The 18,931-nt window shown below is 41.9% G+C and overlaps 1 protein-coding gene across 3 annotated transcripts in view; it reads left to right on the top strand.

The window, feature by feature from the left end:
* The first annotated feature begins 387 nt into the window (after positions 1-387).
* LOC120312790 (collagen alpha-1(XVIII) chain-like) overlaps positions 388-18,931 on the top strand; it is a 37,059-nt gene continuing 18,515 nt past the window's right edge. Inside the window, exons 1-10 of one of the 3 annotated variants that reach the window (XM_039353980.1) lie at positions 388-615; positions 1,404-1,522; positions 5,553-5,663; positions 6,892-6,960; positions 13,015-13,071; positions 13,932-14,132; positions 15,364-15,723; positions 15,926-16,045; positions 18,444-18,470; positions 18,588-18,656. In XM_039353980.1, the coding sequence (XP_039209914.1) occupies positions 468-615; positions 1,404-1,522; positions 5,553-5,663; positions 6,892-6,960; positions 13,015-13,071; positions 13,932-14,132; positions 15,364-15,723; positions 15,926-16,045; positions 18,444-18,470; positions 18,588-18,656 (1,281 nt within the window). In that variant the 5' untranslated portion in view covers positions 388-467. The remainder of the gene's footprint in view (positions 616-1,403; positions 1,523-5,552; positions 5,664-6,891; positions 6,961-13,014; positions 13,072-13,931; positions 14,133-15,363; positions 15,724-15,925; positions 16,046-18,443; positions 18,471-18,587; positions 18,657-18,931) is intronic. The other 2 variants (XM_039353981.1, XM_039353982.1) reach the window with 2 other exon arrangements.

Genomic DNA, 18,931 nt, shown 5'->3' with positions numbered 1-18,931 from the left:
AAAGATTCATGAACTTCAGTTCATTTCATTGGATACATCTTTAGTTAAAAGTTCACAAGTGGCCAATGCACATGGTTCTGGAACTGAAAAAAATAGAGAATCAAATGCAATAATGTGTTATTGACATTGCCCTTTACAATAACACAAGTTAGTAATAAGATAAATAAGGTGATCTGAAAAGCAAAATAAGTCCATATAATTTGATATCAATCTTCCCCATCCCCTCTGTACATAGAGACTCAAAATGCAAAGGAATGCAAAGTAAAACAACAAATCTACTCTTCTGTCAAGCATGTGGGGGGGGAGGAGAGAGTAAGGCTACTTAGTCACAGTACATGACTTCTAAAATGAGATGCTGATTGGCAGAGAGAGACTGGTGGGCGGGCATCTTGGAATAATATGAACTTGGATCACAAGTGCCAAAGGTTAGTGTGGAGACAGCTAAGCTGCAGACAACTGCAGGGCCAATGGAGACTCTTAGGGGAAGCCAGCCATTGGGCTTCCTCTGCCTTGTCTTGCTGTTAGGGGGGCTTACTCCCCCTAGCGTTGCTCAGTACCAGTGGTGGCCTTTTGCAAATCCTAAGGCTATGACCACACCTGCTATGATTCCACAAGGTAAGTGGGAAAGGTATGATTATCCTTGTTTTTTTTCCTTGCCCATTTCTCAATTTATTTCTGTGTGGAAAGAACTGGAAAGCCAAATAAAATCCAGAAAAGCCCATTTAAAAGAGTACTCTATTTGGGCCATAGAATGTTTTGAAGTCAAATATGGGTTGGGGCTCATGGGAGTAACACTAGGTTGGGCAATAATGTATCTAATAAAACCTTCCCAAATTGTGCTTGAACTGTAATTTGCAGAATTTTCCAGTTGGAGTGAACACATTTGAAAGATGTTAGATTGAGAAAGGCTGATCTAGATTGCTTTGGCCATTAGGCTACCTGAAATCAGAGTGGCTGTCTTTCTCCACATTTCCTAGAACTTCAGTTTCAGATGACTCATTCACAGAATTTGAATTTCACTGAATAAAAGGAGATGGAATAATAGATAAGGCTTTATGCATGGGGAAAGTTGTGCATCAGCTGAGTTACAGGAGAAAACTGGAGGCTGTGTAACATTCATAATGTTGATTAGGAAGACAGATTCAGATTCTTGTTGATGAGTGTCTTCATACAATTTAATCGTTAGTTTACTTTCCTCACAGGGTTATTGCAACTCTGGTTGTCAGCTCTAAGAAAGATGAAATTCAACTATTTAAAAAAAATGTGTAATTAATATTGTGTCTTCTCTATTGTTCTTCTTGCTTCCATTCTTGGAAAATCAGTGTCAGGAACAGAGCAATTACATTTATGTGTTGGTAGTATAAACATGTAGTTTCCAATCTGCTTTCCTTTTGCTTTCTCAGAGGCAAAAACTGATGTGAAGCAGTTTTCTATGCCTACAGTCCTAAGTAGTTCCATTACTCATAATGCACCAGATACAACTGCACAGGAAGCTACCACTACTGAACAGATTCTGGATTTGGTGAGCATTTGTTATATGGTTATGGGTTAGATGATAACTTATTCTTGACTTATACAGCAACTAAGATGAATAGTAACATTGGAATGAAGGGTGACCAGAGTTCTGTGTGCTGCCTTTCAAAAGCACATAGCAAAAAACTGCACATTTGATTAAAAAAACATATAGGAAATATAACTTTTCAGTGTCCTTTATTTTTAAATACTTGAATATGATATGCTCTAAATGCTTCTTTATGAGTATGTTGATGGGAAATGCATAAATCACTTGAGGAATGGGCAAAAAAATATCTGGCAGTGTTTGTGTGTTGGGGGGGGTAAAGCAGAAGACACATTGAGCTTTTACAAGTCTTTTGCTTGCTAACAAAAGTTATGAAAATATAGTCATTATTTATATTAAATAATCTGAAAGTTACATGTCATTATGTGAGATAATGTTAAAAAGAGCAGAAGGAGGATGCATATATCAAAACACACCCTTCTATAATAATTAATCTGAAAGAACAGTTATTTCCTCATTCCATGTAATTATTAAAGTTAACATTCAAGAAGTTCAGAACCATCACACTATACTATAATCTACACAAAATAATTCCTGCTACGTAGTTGTTTTGGTCATGGGTGAAGCTTGAAATCCTCTGATATCATTGAACGAAAGTTCCCAGCATCTCTAATCATGACCAAGAGCTATTTCAAAGACACCTGGACAGCTAAAAATTTCCCATCCTTGATCATCTTTCCCAGTCTGGGCTTGTTTTTTTGTGTTGTTGTTGTGTGTGTGTGTGTGTGTGTGTGTGTGTGTGTGTGTGTGTGTGTTTGAGAGAACAAGTGGGAGGCTGCAATTCCCAGAGCTATCTCAACTAATAGTCCTAATGCATGGGAAATTCTCAGAAATTTAGTTTCAGTGTCCCTGAATAATGACACTTCAGGCCCTCTTTATGAGAAGCAACTAACTAGAGATTTAGCGACATTCTTTTATGTAAATCTGTCCTAAATGAACATTTAACATATTTTGTTACCTGAGGCAAAAATAAAATGCTGTTTATTCCCAATCCACAAACAGAACCTGTATACAGTGATAAGTCAAATCTATTGCCCATTCATCTGAAGAACAATTTAGCTGGGATAAACAAACTACATAATGCCCATAACAATTCATCCCGTATCTCATACCAGTCTTCCTGCCCCTTTCTTAACACCTGATGGTTGAGGAGGTAAGTTCACTCTATCTAATGATAGAAGCAGATGACCATCAATTGCATCTGCTATCTTCTACGTCAGGGGTCCCCAACCCCCAGTCTGTGGACCAGTACCAGGCCGCAGCATGCCAGCAACTGGTCTGCACAAACAAGCAAAGCCCCATCCGTGGGATGCAGGCAGCATACAAAACCACGGACCCTCCGGTCCACAGAACTAGTACCTGGTGCCAAAAAGGTTGGGGACCTCTGTTCTTCATGGAAAAACATTCAGCCTGTCACTGAATTAACAGAATAACAGAGTTAGAAGGGACCTTGGAGGTCTTCTAGTCCAACCTTCTGCTTAAATATTGCTATTTTCCCTTACATATACTACTTTTAGCAATTGTGTATGAGTGTATAACCATGTGCCAGCTTAAGGCACATAAATAAAATAAAATAACAAGGTTGGCTATTCTTTAATGACTGTAGTATTTACAGTCATAAAAATTAGAGATTGGATAGATGCTGATAAATCAGATAGACCTTTTCTGTATTTATTTTTATGTATTTATATCCCACCTTTATTATTTTTACAAATAACTCAAGGCAGCAAACATATCCAACACATCTTCCTCTTTCCATTTTCCTCACAACAACAACCCTGTGAGGTAAATGAGGCTGAGAAAAAGTGACTGGCGAAAGGTCACCCAGCCAGCTTTCACGACTAAGGAAGGGCTAGAATTCACATTTCTAGCCTGGTGCCCTAACCACTAGACCAGGGGTAGGCAACCTTGGCTCTTTTATGACATGGCTGGTTCAGGAATTCTGGGAGTTGAAGTCCACGAGTCATAAAAGAGCCAAGGTTGCCTACCTGCACTAGACCAACCAAGTTCTTTGGAATTATACATTCCAGAAAGAATATTTTTCCCCCTGAGGGCAAGTAACTTGAGCAATTCCCTCCATAACTTCTTTGGAATGTAGTAGTAATAGTTGACATTACTAAGGACTAAAAGCAAAATCTATAATGATGAGAGTGGTGAATATAGAACCACTAAATTCTGTCCACTAAAGCAAAAAAGAAAAGTGGTTACTTTGTGTTCATTATAGATTATTTTAGTTGCATTTCAGAGGTGAAGATTTATTCATTAGGAAATTATACAGGTAGGCCTTGACTTACAACCACAATTGAGCCCAAAATTTCTGTTCCTAAGCAAAACATTTGTTAAGTGAATTTTGCCCCATTTTGCAACCTTACTTGCTATAGTTGTTAAATGAATCACTGCAGTTGTTAAGTTAGTAAAATGGTTGTTAAATGAATCTGGCTTCCCCCATTGACTTTGCTTGTCAGAAGGTCACAAAAGGTGATCACATGACCCTCGGACACGGCAACCTTCATAAATATGAACTCATTGTCAAGCATCTGAATTTTGATCAAATTGACTATGGGGATGCTGAAATGGTTGTAAAAGTGAAAAATGATCATAAATCACTTTTTTCAGTGCCATTCTAATTTCAAACTCTGAGTTCTTAAGGATCCAGGTAACAATGCTGTACAAAGGTTGCCCAACATCCTATATTGTGGGATGTTGGGGAGTGGAAACAATGAGTGATTCCTGGTTACTTCATGGACAGGTAAAGTTTTCTTGGCATTATTATATGGAAATAGATTGCCATTTCCCTCTTCTGCAGGGGTGTAAAACTGTCTGCCCATGGGCCAGTTGCATCATATGGAGGCCGTGTCCACCCCAGCTCCATCAATACAAAAAAAGTCGTAATATGTTGCAACACGTCATGTGATGTGGCGAGTTTGACACCTATGCTCTTCTGGGATATATTTTTTAAAATATCCTACTCTAAGAGGGAATCACAGGCTCAAGTCTTTCCTGTGAGCTTCCATGTCTAAGGGAGGACTCAAACCTGGGTATTCCAACTCCCAGTCCTGCTCCTGAACATTACATCACATTGGCTGTTTATCCATTATCATAGTTTCAGTAAATTTAAGATGACACTCTCATATTTCTGTAAGGATTTTATGAAATTTTAACATGCTGGCTGGGAAATTCTGAGAGTTGAAGTACACAGGACTTAAAAGTTGTCAAGATTGGATACACCTGGTTTGTTTGCTTCTCCTTCTCTTTCTCTTCCAACACAGAGCAAACTGGGATGGGCTTCTGGACGCCATCTTAAAATTTTCTGATTCAGTGGCCTTAAACATTGAAAAAGGTAGTAGTAGCAACAACAGCAGTAGCAGCAGTAGTAAATTATTTGGAAGAAGCAACTGCTCAATTTTTTTTTTCAGTTACAGACAGCATAATTAATACTTTCTCTTAAGTTAGTAGCAGCTGCCTCATAGCTTTCTACATTCTCCCCCCCCCCAATCCCACATGAAAACTTGAGACTCAGCCACTGATAATTTGAATGTTCTAGATGCAGAGATGGAGGCCAAAGTCCCAAGGCCAGCTCTCTCGCATCACGTGACAGTCTCTGGCTCCTTCTCACTGTCTCTGCACAATTTCACATTGACATTTTTCTTGTGCCTTATCAACACTCAGGGTCTTGTCAGACTCAACAAAGCCTTGAGTGCTGTGGCAGAATGACCTGAATTGGTGAGCAAAATCCTCCCCCCTCATTTCTCCTTTCTACAGGGATCAAGGATCAAAAAATCAGAAAGTCCTACCCTGCAATGAAACTCAATAGGAACAATGCACCTTCCAGCTGGGACTTACTATACGGTTGTTGTAAAGATAAAATTATAAGGGGCGTACTATCTTGCACTTCTATAAGAGTCTAGATATAAAGCAATAAACAAATATTCCTAATCAGAAATAACTACAAGCTTACTCCTTTTTTCCCCAGACAAGTTCATCAGGTATAACAAAGGAAGACGCTTTTGATAATAGCCTTCCTGTTTCAACCTTCTTTGAGGGCAGCGCAGAGGAAGAAGAGTCTGAATTCCTAACGGTCCAGGTAACAATCCATAGAAAGATTGTCCAAATCTTGCCCTGGCAGATACATCCAATTCTTTGGGTTGGGTTCTGGATTTTTTTTCGTCAGCACTGGCCACAGCAGTTACTGTCTTTTTGTTCCTCAATCTAGTGCCATTTCAAAGTGTGGACACTACAGTTTCTAAAATTCCTAGTCTGCATGTCTGAAAGCAGTTTTGGTTATGAAATTTAGGATTTTGCCTGTCTGGTGCATTTAGAAGGCTGATTTCTTAATATTGTATCCAAATATGTGCAAGCATCACCACAAAGGCTTCCCCACATCTCAAAAATGTGAGATATAACAATTTCAACCATAGATTTGTTTTATTTTGGTTTGATAAAAGTCAGCATTACTGCTTCTTTCTGTTACTTTGAAGAATCATTAGCATATGTAGAGTTCTCTGAGATCCAAGGGGAATCACATAGAGAGGCTTTCTGATCAGACACAGAAGCTCTCTGAAGCAACTAAGTGTGGCCAAGTCGACAGTAGGCCACAGCCTACCTAGCAGCCTACCTAGAGTCTCCTCTTATCTCCTCAAGCATCATAAAGTATCTCTTCCCCAATTGAGAAAAAAAAAACACCAGCATTACTAAAGATGTGGGGCAAGGAATAGGATGAAGGGCAATCATGCACCTGTACTTGTGGGCTCCCAAAGCAACCACGTCCCCTGCCATTTCTATTTGTATGAAATTAGTCATTTTCTGTTTACAGGAAAGGATTAAGACTCACATCTTATGCCTACTTTATTTTTATCCCAGAACTGTAGGTTCTGTTGAAACATCATGTGTTATATTAGTGAGGACAAACTCCCTCTGCTCCACAACTTTTTATTGTATTTGCATTCTCCTCTTCCCTAAAGATCCAAGGTTCCTGGCTGAACAATCCATTGCTGTTTGGCAGAGGGGGACTGCTGGAGGGAGGGGGTCATAGGGGAAAGCGAGGCTGGGGCAACAGTACGTGTGCCCACAGAGAGGACTCCGAGTGCCACTTCTGGCACCCGTGCCATAGGTTCGCCACCACTGATATATAGTATTTCAAACCAGTGAAAATTTAATTTATAAATATTGCAGCTACTAGGATTTCCTCTTCTCTAAAAAAAAAAGTACTAGGATTTAGTTGGGTAGGAAAATTTAGATGAGAAACGAGAAGCCTGGGGCTAACTGATGCTTTAAAAATTAATTTCCTTATTGCCATGATTTTTTTATCCTAGACAACTTCAAAAGTCCTCATGACTTCAGATCAGCAGTCCTCTACCAGAGGGGATTTTATGGCAAGACCAGTAAGTTAAAAATTACCAAATGTGTATTATATAACTCTTGTAGATTAAGAATCTCATCAAATTATCTGTAGATAGAAGGTATTCTAGCAGATGAACCAATTAAATTTCCCATCACTCCTAAATCATCGACCTGATCATAAATGCATGAGTTTGGAAGTGCAAGTTGAAATCCACAATATTTAATAAATTTCAGGTTTTCAATTTCAGGTTTAAGGTTTTCAAGACCAAGTTGATCATGAATCAAAGATTCTAAAAATAGGAATAAATGGACATTAAGGAATACTATTGTTGATTTCAATAATCTGTATTTTAACAACCTACTGTTTTTGAAACTTTATCAAAGATGCATCAATTCAATCAAGATAAGTGTACACTACTTCGTTTTTCTAGGAAGGGCTAAAATAGCATCCCAATTGAATCCATAATTGCTTCCACTTAAGAAATTACTGAATATGAGGGATCAGTTACTGTATATGAGTGCACAGACGTAGATAGAAAGGAAGCAAAGGGCAGACTGCATTGTAATGCAAACTCTGCCTCTTACATTTTTGCATGCAATTTTGCAACTCAGGTATAAAAGAGTAAACTTGTCCTCTGATGTTACGAATGTTTAATCATTTTGATGTCATCACTGCTGTTATGTCCTGAGCCTGCTGAAGCATTCAGCAGGCTCAGAAATGTTGCAAAGGGTCCCAGGCAGACCAAAAGCTTCCCGGGCCCAGACTGCCTGTCTCCAGTCTTGCACGCATGCGCAAGGCAGGAAACAGCCTTTGCAATCATTGGTTGACGTTGTCCGGGGCTAGGACACTATAAAAGGCCTGTGCACCATTTTGACTGTTGTTGGTTGTGGATGAGAACAATAAAGAAGACTTGTTGTTACATGATGTGTCTCCTCTTAATGCTTCCAATCTGCAAACATAACAGTGGCGACGAAGGTGGGATCACTGTAAGCCACATTTAACAACGAAGAAGAGAGGACTTACCAAGAAGTCCTAGGAAGTTCAGCCTCCAGCATAGCGACCCTGCCTGCCAGTACAGCATCGCTGGAGGTGAGCTCAGCCAAGGGACCCCTTCCCCAGATAACAGGCTTGCAACGAAGGCATTAATGAGAGTTACAGAAGATGTCTAAGATTGGCCACTTGTCAGAGTTTGAGATTGCACACCCGGAGCGCTGGAATTCGTATGTGGAGCGGGTGGAAAACTATTTCAGGGTCAGTCAGATAAGGGAAGATGGCCTTAAAGCGGATACCCTGCTGTGTGTCTGCACACAGGAAACGTTTGACATAGCAGAGAATCTGGTGGCCCCAGCACTTTTGGAGTCAGTGACTTAAGCAGACTTGAAGAAAATGCTGAAAGAACATTTCCAACCCAAACTTTCTGTGATTGCTTGGCAACACACGTTCGAGCAGAGGGACCAGAGGCCTGCTGAGTCTGCTGCGGACTTTATTGCTGCCTTAAGGCAAGCAGCAAGGCCTTGTGAAGTCAAGGACCTGGAAGAGAGGCTGCGGGATCATTTTGTTTGTGGCCTAAGGAGTCGTGAGCTGCAGCAGAAGATCTTCGCCAAGGAAGATGTTTCGTTCCAAGATGCCTTGAGAGAGGTTGCAGCGGAAGAAGCAGCGGGTGGCGCTGTGAAGGCTTTGCAGCTCACCAGAAAACCTCTAGCCACTGTGACTGTCCATCAAGAGGTTACTCGAAAAAATCCAGAGCAGGATCCTGAAGAGCAGGTGGACAGGCTGCACCAGCCAGCAGAGAGAAGGCCAAGGGAGCGTTCAGACAAGGCCCCAGCATCTCCTCAGTGTTTTGGGTGCAGAAGACATCACAAGCAAGCTGACTGCAGGTTCTGCTCCGCCATTTTCCATATGTTTGGATCGCCAGAAGGTTCAACCTCAGGAAGAAGTGCTTCAGAAAGGTACCAGGGTCCTCTGCCAACAGAGGGTGGGTTTCTGCACATCGCGCAGGAGCATTTTAAGGACAGGGACACACAAGCCCCTTAAGAAAAAGCTTCGCATTGACGTGAAGCTGCAAGGGGTTCCCTTGTCAATGGAATTGGACACAGGGTCTGCTCTATCGATCATTTCACATGATACCTTCAAAAGGATTTGCAGCAGCAGTGGCCTTCGAGTCAAACTCAGGCCATCAAACTTAATTCTCACTGACTTTCAAAATTCCAGAGTCAGTGTGAAGGGAGAGGCTATGCTCAAAGTGCAGCGTAAGGCTTTTGAAGGCCTACTAGATGTAGTGGTAGTTGGGGGTGATCGCATGAGTCTCATTGGACTCGATTGGCTTGAGGCCCTTGGGATCCAAGTGACTGGGCTTCACAGTCTGCAAACGTTAAGCCTTGCAGAAGTCTGCAAGGAGTTTGCTGATGTGTTTAGCTCAGAGCTTGGTTCATACAAGGGGCCTCCCATTGCTCTATGCTTAGACCCAGCTATCACACCTATTAGGATTAAGCCTAGAAGGGTGCCTTTTTCTCTCAAAAGCAAAATTGATACAGAGCTGGACAAGCTGCTCCAGCAGGGCATCTTAGAACCGGTGGACTCTAGGCCATGGGAAACCCCCATTGTAATGCCTCTAAAGGCTAATGGAGAAGTCCGAATTTGCGCAGACTATAAATGCACATTGAACAAAGCGCTGCAACAGCATGCATATCCAGTGCCTGTGGTAAATCACATTCTGGCCTCCCTCAAGGGGGGGTGAATTTTTGCAAAGCTTGATTTGGTACAGGCCTACCAACAGTTACCTGTTGTTGAGGCAACAACTTAGGCTCAAACAATCATAACGCAGAAGGGAGACTTTAAGGTCAAAAGACTGCAGTTTGGGGTTAATGTAGCCCCTGGCATCTTCCAAAGTGTAATGGAGCGCACGCTCCATGGTATTCCTGGAGTCTGTCCCTACTTCAATGACGTCCTCATTGCTGGGGAGTCATCTCTAAGCTTAGCTGAAAGATTAAGGGCTGTCTTGCTTCATTTCTGCCAAGTGGGTCTGAAACTGAAGCAAGATAAATGCAAAATTGGAGTCACTTCCACTGAATTCTTAGGCTTTAGAATTGATGCTCAAGGCATCCATCCTGCTGAATCCAAGCTTCAAGCAATTCAGCAGGCCCCAAGTCCCAAGTCCAAAAGCAAGCTTCAGGGTTTCCTGGGACTCTTAAATTTCTATCATGCATTCCTTCCCCACAAGGCTACAGTGGCTGAGACATTATACCGGCTCTTGGATAAATAGGCTCCATGGCAGTGGACTAAGGTCCATGAAAAGAGTTTCAATAAGGTTAAGGCCTTGCTCTCTTCAAATGTGGTCTTAGCACATTTCAATGAGCAATTGCCAGTGTGCATTGCATGTGATGCATCCCCTTATGGAGTGGGAGCAGTACTCAGTCACCTGAAGTCCCTATGGCCTACTATTCAAGGACTCTGTCATCTGCAGAGCATAATTACGCCCAGACTGATAGAGAAGCCTTGGCCATAGTGGCTGGCATAGAGAAATTTCATGATTTCTTATATGGCTGCCACTTCAGACCATAAGCCTCTGCTGGGATTGTTTACTACAAACAAGCAAATCCCTCATATAATATCTCCCAGAATGCTGAGATGGTCAATTATCCTGTCAGCATATGACTACACACTGATTCACAAACCTGGAAAAGAAATGAGCCATGCAGATGGCCTCAGCAGATTACCTCTAAAACAGATAGAGGCAGATCCTGCTCCTGCTGTTAACATCCTCTCCATTCAGGAGTTGCCTGAATCTCCCCTCAATGCTAGGGATGTGGCTGCAGAAACTGCCACTGATTACACGCTTACATGCATGCTGACATGGGTATTTTCAGGATGGCCTGACACATGTCCAGATACTGAGTTTCAAAGCTTCTGGCAAAAGAAGCACGAGCTTTCCACATTCAAAGGGTGCCTGTTATGGGGTAGTAGGGTAGTCATCCCAACCTCATTGCGGTCTAGAATCTTGATCTCTCTGCATGAGGGACATCCGGGTATAGTCCGGATGAAAGCGCTTGCATGCAGCCATCTCTGGTGGCCTGGGCTCGATAAAGCCATTGAGGCCCAGGTGCACGGGTGTTAATTGTGCCAACAGTCAAGGCCTGAAATGCCTCAAGTCCCTGTACATAGGTGGGAGGAAACACAAGCCCCTTGGTCAAGGGTACATGTGGATTACGCTGGGCCCTTTCAGGGGCAATTCTTCCTTCTCCACGTTGACAGCCATTCCAAGTGGCTAGAGGTTGTGCCTGTGTCCTCCACTACTACTGCTAGGACCATCCAGGTGTTGAGAAGAATCTTCGCTTCTCATGGACTTCCAGATGTCCTGGTCTCAGATAATGGCCCCCAATTTACCTCTTTTGAGTTCCAGGCTTTCCTACAGGCCAACTTGATCCAGCATGCAACTTCAGCTCCATTCCACCCATCTTCCAACAGCCAGGCTGAGAGGATGGTGCTCACTACCAAAGATGCTCTCAAGGGGATCACTTATGGCAGCTGGCATCACAGGTTAGCTGATTTCCTTCTTGCACCACACCTTGCACAGCCATAGGAAAGATCCCAGCAGAATTCCACTGGGGTCGCTGCCTCATCACGAAACTGGACAGGTTGCACCCAGACCAGGTGGCTTCACAGGTGTCACAGCCGCGGGCACCTAGGAGACTACAGGTGGGCGATCTGGTCTGGGCAAGGAACTACGGTCCTGGACATCTCTGGGTCACAGCAGTGGTCTGCAAGGTCTCTGGGCCGCTGTCATACGAAGTGGCCTTGGACGATGGGCACGTCATCCGACAACACATAGACCAACTGCGCTGGAGGCTGCCCAGCAACACTTTCACTCCTGGCTCTGCTCTTGGGTGGGAGGAGGACTATAATCTTTATTCTGGCCCATAGTCTTCCAGCTCCAGCGGGTTTTCACATGCTACCACACATGTTCCCATGGCAGAACGGGGACATTCACAGGATTTAGCTATTGCACCAGAACAGGGGTCATCCCAGGCTTCAGCAAGGGGATTTGCTATGGAAGTGGCTCCTGACTCTGGCACCTCTGGCACATACACAGGGGCCATGGGTTACTGGGGCACATCAGCCACTCAGGCCACTCCAGCTGCTGGTCTTGGGCTCGAGGGACATTGCTCCCAAGAGGAGTCTATTGTGGATTTGGGGAATTCCACCCCACCACTGGACTTGGGGAATTCTACCCACCCAAGGAACCCTGGCTTGGATTCAGAGGAACCAGCCAGTTAGTAGCTGGGTGGGTCACCTGGGTCTTTGGGGCATCAAAGTCCTGGTCTGCCTAGCCTGGCAGGCGAGCTGGCAGGCCAAGCACACTCACCAGCCATCAGAAGGTCACAGCGGGCCAAGGGCCCACCCAAACATCTTGAGGACTATGTGAGGTTTCTGTCAAGTCAAGGGAACCTTATTAATCCTTAAACAAATGCAGAACAAACACTCAGTAAAGGGTGTTCTTCCCAGCATATTATTTTGTTGTATTTTTTTTCTGTGAAAAATTATAAATGTAAGAGTGTTCTGCCTGTGTGCAGGCGTATTGTGCTTCATAATAATACCCAGTCCAGTGAACGTGTGTACCTGTGCTACTACATAGTAAGGTATGTAGTAGCATTCAGCAGGCTCAGAAATGTTGCAAAGGGTCCCGGGCAGACCAAAAGCTACCCGGGCCCAGATTGGCTGTCTCCAGTCTTGCGTGCATGCGCAAGGCAGGAAACAACCTCTGCAATCATTGGTTGACGTTGTCCGGGGCTAGGACACTATAAAAGGCCTTTGTGCCATTTTGGCTGTTGTTGGTTGTGGATGAGAACAATAAAGAAGACTTGTTGTTACATGATATGTCTCCTCTTAATGCCTCCAACCCGCAAACATAATACTGCTACCTGCCAATACTTGTGCATGGTAATTTCCTACAGAATTAGAAACTATGTTTTCCATTTGATCAACATAATTGTTTATGTATTTAAATAAGTACTTCCACGAGGTCAATATTCCTTTTCTCCCTTCTTGCTTTTTAAAGAGATGGTTTATCATTAACTGTTTTTTCTCTCTTTCTTAGATTAATATTACTTCACAGTGTGTCTGTCCTGCAATACCTGGTCCACCTGGTCCAAAGGTGTGTATGTTATATATTTATTTTTTCCTTAGTGGAAACAACAAATCTAGGTACCGCATATGCCGGCGTATAAGGTGACTTCCGCAAGCATTAAAATCGGCGCCAAAGACAGGGGTTGTCTTATACGCCGAGTCGTCTTATACGCCGGAAATACTGATAGTTTCCGGCATATAAGACGATGTTCTAGGCATACAACTCGGCGCCAAAGATGGGGGTCCTCTTATACGCCGGGTCACCTTAAACACCGGCATATACAGTACCTTTGCAATTTAGCTGGCATTAAGTCTACATTTCAAAGTTTCATTCTGTCTTGAGAAAGCTGCCCAAGACAAGAAAACATCTGTTATCTTTCCCCAAATGTAAACTAAATCACATTAAGCTACTTGTGTTATTTACTGCTGTGAATTACCTTGTCAAACCACCCCAAAAAATCAATAGTATTGTGCCTTAAAAGTTGCTTGTCAGTCAAAAATTCAGCTGTTAGTTTCTCCTTCTGCTGAGATGAGTTGAAGTTATTAAGTTACATTTACTGTCATGGATTTGTTAAAGTTAATGGCATAAAATGTCTGCCAAGGATGCAATGGGAGTGTGGGTTGCTAAAAGACACTTAAATAGAAACCTTGAGGATCTGAGCTGGTTTCTCCAACCTGATATCCTTCAGAAACAACTCCAAGAATTATCAGACAGCTATCTTCCAAACACATCTGTTGAAAAGGGTTAGATTAGATTATGCTTTAGACTGCTGTTTCTCAATCTTGGCAATTCTTAGATGTCTGGTCTTCAGTCCCCAGAATTCCCCAGCCACCATGTTGTCAGAATGTGCACTGTACTTCTTATCCAAAGTTCTTTTTTTATAACAGGGAGCAAAGGGTGACCAAGGTCCACCAGGAGAAAAAGGACTAACTGGAAAAATTGGACCAACTGGCAAACCTGGCTATCCTGGCCTTCCAGGGCCTCCGGGATTACCAGGACCAGCAGGTCCACCAGGTCCACCAGGTCTATCAAGTTCAACTCTTCCTAATATAAGAGACTTCACTGATACCAAGGACGAAGAAGAAAAGGTGAGATTTGTTGATAGACTAAGGCAATATCAATGTTTTTACAATAATATAAAAATATTATGTTCACCAAGCAAAGATACTATATTCACCTTTCTTGTTATACAAAATTCACATAGTGCTTCACATTCATTCAAAATGTGATCTGTTTTTATTGGCTTGCTTGCTTTTGTTTTCGCTGATCTTGAAAACCTGGTGTTGTTTTAGTTATCTGGTGATTATGGTAAATCCATTTGTTGCCTCCAGAGGACTTCATACCATAGTTGGAAGGGACAAAGGGATTAAGCTTTTGTTTGCTGGGGACTAGAATGTAAAAAAGAAAAGTGGCCAGTCTTACAACCACAATTCAGTGCTCCTTTAAAAAGTCTAAAATGAGGGAAGAAGGAATAGATTATTTCTCACCACTACAGTAAAATCATAACTTCACCGAACCATAAAAATATGGATGTTAAGGCAGAAAGAGGACACACAATTCTAAGCCAAAAGAAGTTGGCTTCCCCTTCATACCAAATAACTTTTATTATTCTGGACTTCCTCACCAGCCTATACATAGGGATGTGAACAACACAATATCGTGACCCTGTATTATGGGCCCAGCATGAGACTGGAAGGAGGAAGCACACCCAGTTATCAGTCCTAGGCAAGAAACATACACCAACATTATGTCCTTTTCAATTTTATTGCCAAGATAATGTTGCCAGTTCAAAATTCTTTTTTTTAATAATTAAATTAAAAAGATAAAAAAAACAATATGAACTTTTAAAAAAAGAATAAAAAAATAGAAAGTGCAGAAAAGGAACAAATATAAAGAAAAATAGAAAAGAAAAAATAAGAATATAATAAAGAAAAATAAAAGGTAATATATAAAGAAATTATTTCCCCATTGATCACAACAAGGATGAACAATGATAGTAACCTATCATCTTTTTAAAAAAAAATACAACAAATGAATTTATAAATGATAGACTGGGGGAAAAATACTATATTGTACACGTAAATGAAAATGGCTTATGTCTTAATAAGTTTGAATGGCATCTAATTTAGTACTGTATGGCTTGAAGTTAAGGAATATCCCTCATGACTGTTGTACCTCTTGAACCTATTTAACTTTTGAATATCACTGAAGTGTTTGACAAGACCATATCTCTGGAGATACCGATGATGAGTTTTCAACATGCTAAATTAGTCTTTTCCGTTCTCCAATTGTTTCTCTGTCATCTTCCTTTTTTTCTAGAGAGTCAGTTTTGTAGAAGGGCCTCCTGGTTCACCAGGTTTACCTGGTCATCCAGGTCATCCAGGACCCCAGGGATACCCAGGACCTGAAGGCCCCCAAGGTCCCCCTGGCCTCTCAGGACATGAAGGCCAGCAGGGGGCTCCAGGGCTTCCTGGGTCTCCAGGCCAGCCTGGTCCTCCAGGAGCCCCAGGAGCCCCAGGAATTCCAGGGCCAGTGGGGCCAGAGGGTCCTCCAGGAGTCACCGGCCCTGAAGGTCATGCAGGAATTCCAGGCCAGGTTGGACTACCAGGATTATCAGGCTTCCCTGGACCGGAAGGTCCTCCAGGAGCAAATGGATCTCCCGGAAAGAATGGAGCAAAGGTAACCATTGCCTGTATTATAAGAATTTGGGGATATGTGGGTAGAGGAATGAGTTCAGAAAAAAACAAAATAAAATTATTGATCATCAAGATATAATTATGAAAGAAACAAAGTGCTCAGAGCTGATTGTTACTTCATGAGATCTGTTTTGTTTTGTTTTTTGGACTTGCTATGCTAATTTGTGAGCATTAAATCCTTTCAGGGGGAGAAAGGAGACCACGGTGAACCTGGGTTGCCAGGCAAACCAGGACAGACTGGAGAAAAGGGAGCACAGGGCCCACCCGGGCCTATAGGTCCTCCCGGCTTACCTGGTGATAATGAGGTGAGTAGAAGCAACCCAGCCTCCAGCTAGCGCATGACATCCCATTTGTTTTCCATATAAGGTGTTTCCATTGTCATGGGCACTATGAACTGGCATCTAGAAGCAAAAATGTACACCCTTATTCCATTTTTAAAAGTTATAAACCTGAAACTTACAGATGCTTTATTTATTTTGGAGACAGAGTGGGGTGCTCACAGCCTGTAAACCACTTGTGCTCCATCCCCTTACTTGCAATCCCATAGGAGGGAAGTTTAAGAAGCTAAATGGATTCTTTGTCCTGCATACATTCTGTGTTTGCATACAAATGCAATTCTAATGATATCCCAGTGTCACTAGAATATTCAGCAGGACAGAATATCATAGAATTAAACTAATTTTATACTCTTATTGTGGGCTAAAGGAAAGATCCAAAAAGTCAAATGGGCTTTTTTTTTATACCAAGTCATGATTCAAAATTATGTTTTACTATTTGCCTCCCATTGTCCATTCCTTTAATGAATGCCAAAAGAGAAAAAAAAATCTTATTCCTAGAGAGGAGAGGGGAAATTTTATAAACAAAGCTTCTTTTTGAATACATGAATATAGTTAGAATAATTCTTCATTGTCTGATGTAAGTTTTTTTGTTTGTCTCTAGCCATTAACACAGCATTCTGACAAGAGTACACATAAGAAAGATTAAAAGTTTTGTTATCTGTACACACTAATAATAGGGATTGGGCTATTTCTAAGGGCTGCACTGATCCCTTCTCTTGTTCTCTCTAGTATAATTCTGAAGCAAGTGTTCAAGGGCCTCCTGGTCCTAAGTGAGTAGTGGTCTTAACCATATCCAATAGCTATTGGCTGTCTTTCTAATGTGTGCATTGGATTCAAACTTCCTAAAGTACAGGAAAAAAAGTTGTAGTCCCAGCAATATATGTCCCATACACTTTAAAGCTTCAGTATTTGTATTCCTCAACTTACAACCAGTCACTTAGCAACTATTCAAAGTTACAACAGGCCTACCTACTTGGAGCTATTTATGACCTAGATTTGAAGTACTGACAATCAGCAGACATACACACCTGTGCACACACCAAAATCTCATAGTTATGTGACCAAACTTTGGCACTCAGCAACCAGTCTGTATTTACAACTCTTTGCAGCACTCTGAAGTCATGTAACTATGTTTTACAACAGTGTGCCCAAAAAAACTGGCATTTACTTCCACTTGTTAGCAAAATTGTTCCCATAGCAAACCATTGGTTCACTTAATGACTACAGTGTTCACTTAAAGACTGCAGCACTCACTTCATAGCTGCCACGTTCTCTTAAAGACTGCCACAAAAAAATGGTAAAGCTGGTCGGTCACTTTGACAACCCTGATGGGTAGGTTCCATCATGGTTGTATGTTGAAAACGACCCTGTAACTCTCTGAGACCTTCCTTAAACCGCCAGTTATATACATAACAAATTATCATTGTTCTTTGATTGAACATACGAAGAAAAATCCTGTAAACCTCTTGAATTTCATTTCAATTAATCAAATTTAGTTGTTGTTCTTTTCTTGTCCAGGACAAATTCAACAGCCATAGATAGATGGCATTGAAAAATAGATAATCCAAGGCAATCCAGGTATCGCAGTTCTCAGCATCCTTCATCAGTGGCCTAGCTGGCTGAAGCTGTTGGAAACTTTCGTTCAAGAACATCTAGAACAGTGGTTCTCAACCTTTTTAATGATGCAACCCCCAATCGGTCGTAAGTCGAGGACTACTCAACCGGTCGTAAGTTGAGGACTACTCAACTGGTGCAGCACCGTTTGCAGAATGGGACTTTTGGCGGGCTCAGCAGGGCAGAGACAGCCTGGACAATTCCTATTGGCTTTTGAAAGCCAATAGAATTAGACTCTATTCAAGAGAGTCTATTCTATTGGCTTTCAAAAGCCAATAGAATAAAAGGGAGTAGCACAGCTAAGGAAAAGGGGAAAAAAATGGCGGACTGCGTTGTTTGGCGACCCCCGTGAAATGGTCGTTCGACCCCAAATGGGGTCCTGATCCACAGGTTGAGAACCGCTGATCTAGAATGTCTCCCTTTGCCTAGCCATGCAAAAAGTCTATTTTGATACTGCTAGCAATTTACTGCAAAACAGCAATGATGGCAAAACAAGTGCTGTTTGAAACCCCCAGAGTTAAATGAGGCTTTACAAGCTACAACAGCAAAAATGTAGATGCATTCCAGCTTCTATAATGAAATTCATGTCAAGACTCTCTAACTACCACAAATTCATTTTGTAGTAAAAAGACCACCTCCCATACCTCAAATACAGCTTTTCTATCCTGCTTTCCAGAAGGCAAAATCAAGAACTTGCAATCCTACGATCTGATTTTTTTTTTGATTGATTGATTGATTGATTTCTCTGCAGGGTGAAAAGGGAGAACCAGGAAAAGTGGTATGTAGTCATAGAAAACAGTATCCCATACTTCAAGGCTCATTGATGGAAAATAAATTGTTTTTATTGTACTTTAGAATTCTCTAGAAGGCTTTAAAAGGCTTGTTTTTTCCACAGGAATGTAGCAGTTGCTGCAAGGAGGCAAGAAATGACATTGATTCTTGGGTAGCTTTTGTCTTCCAAAAGGTATGTTAGAGAGATAGTATTCCCTGTTTGATCCATTGGTCTGGGGGAGTAATTCCAACTACTCCCTTCTAATCAAAGTAACTTTTTCTACTGTCCTCCCATTCTGAAACATCAATCCAGGGAAATCTGGAAAACTGCTGGGCAGAATTTTCATTCCTCTGGCAAATTATCCACTTTATCTCATGGAGAGAAGCCCAAAGATATAATATAATTTGATTTCTTTTAAAGGAAACAGCTCTGTAGATTTTTGTAGGCCATTTCATTATTTGCTCCAT

The sequence above is a fragment of the Crotalus tigris genome, unplaced genomic scaffold (genome assembly GCF_016545835.1).
Source record: "Crotalus tigris isolate CLP2741 ecotype Arizona unplaced genomic scaffold, ASM1654583v1 scf7180000018544.1747854, whole genome shotgun sequence".
NCBI classification, from domain to species: Eukaryota; Metazoa; Chordata; class Lepidosauria; order Squamata; family Viperidae; genus Crotalus; species Crotalus tigris.
Note: the sequence above shows the minus strand (reverse complement) of the source record. Positions and strands in the feature narration are given on the sequence as shown.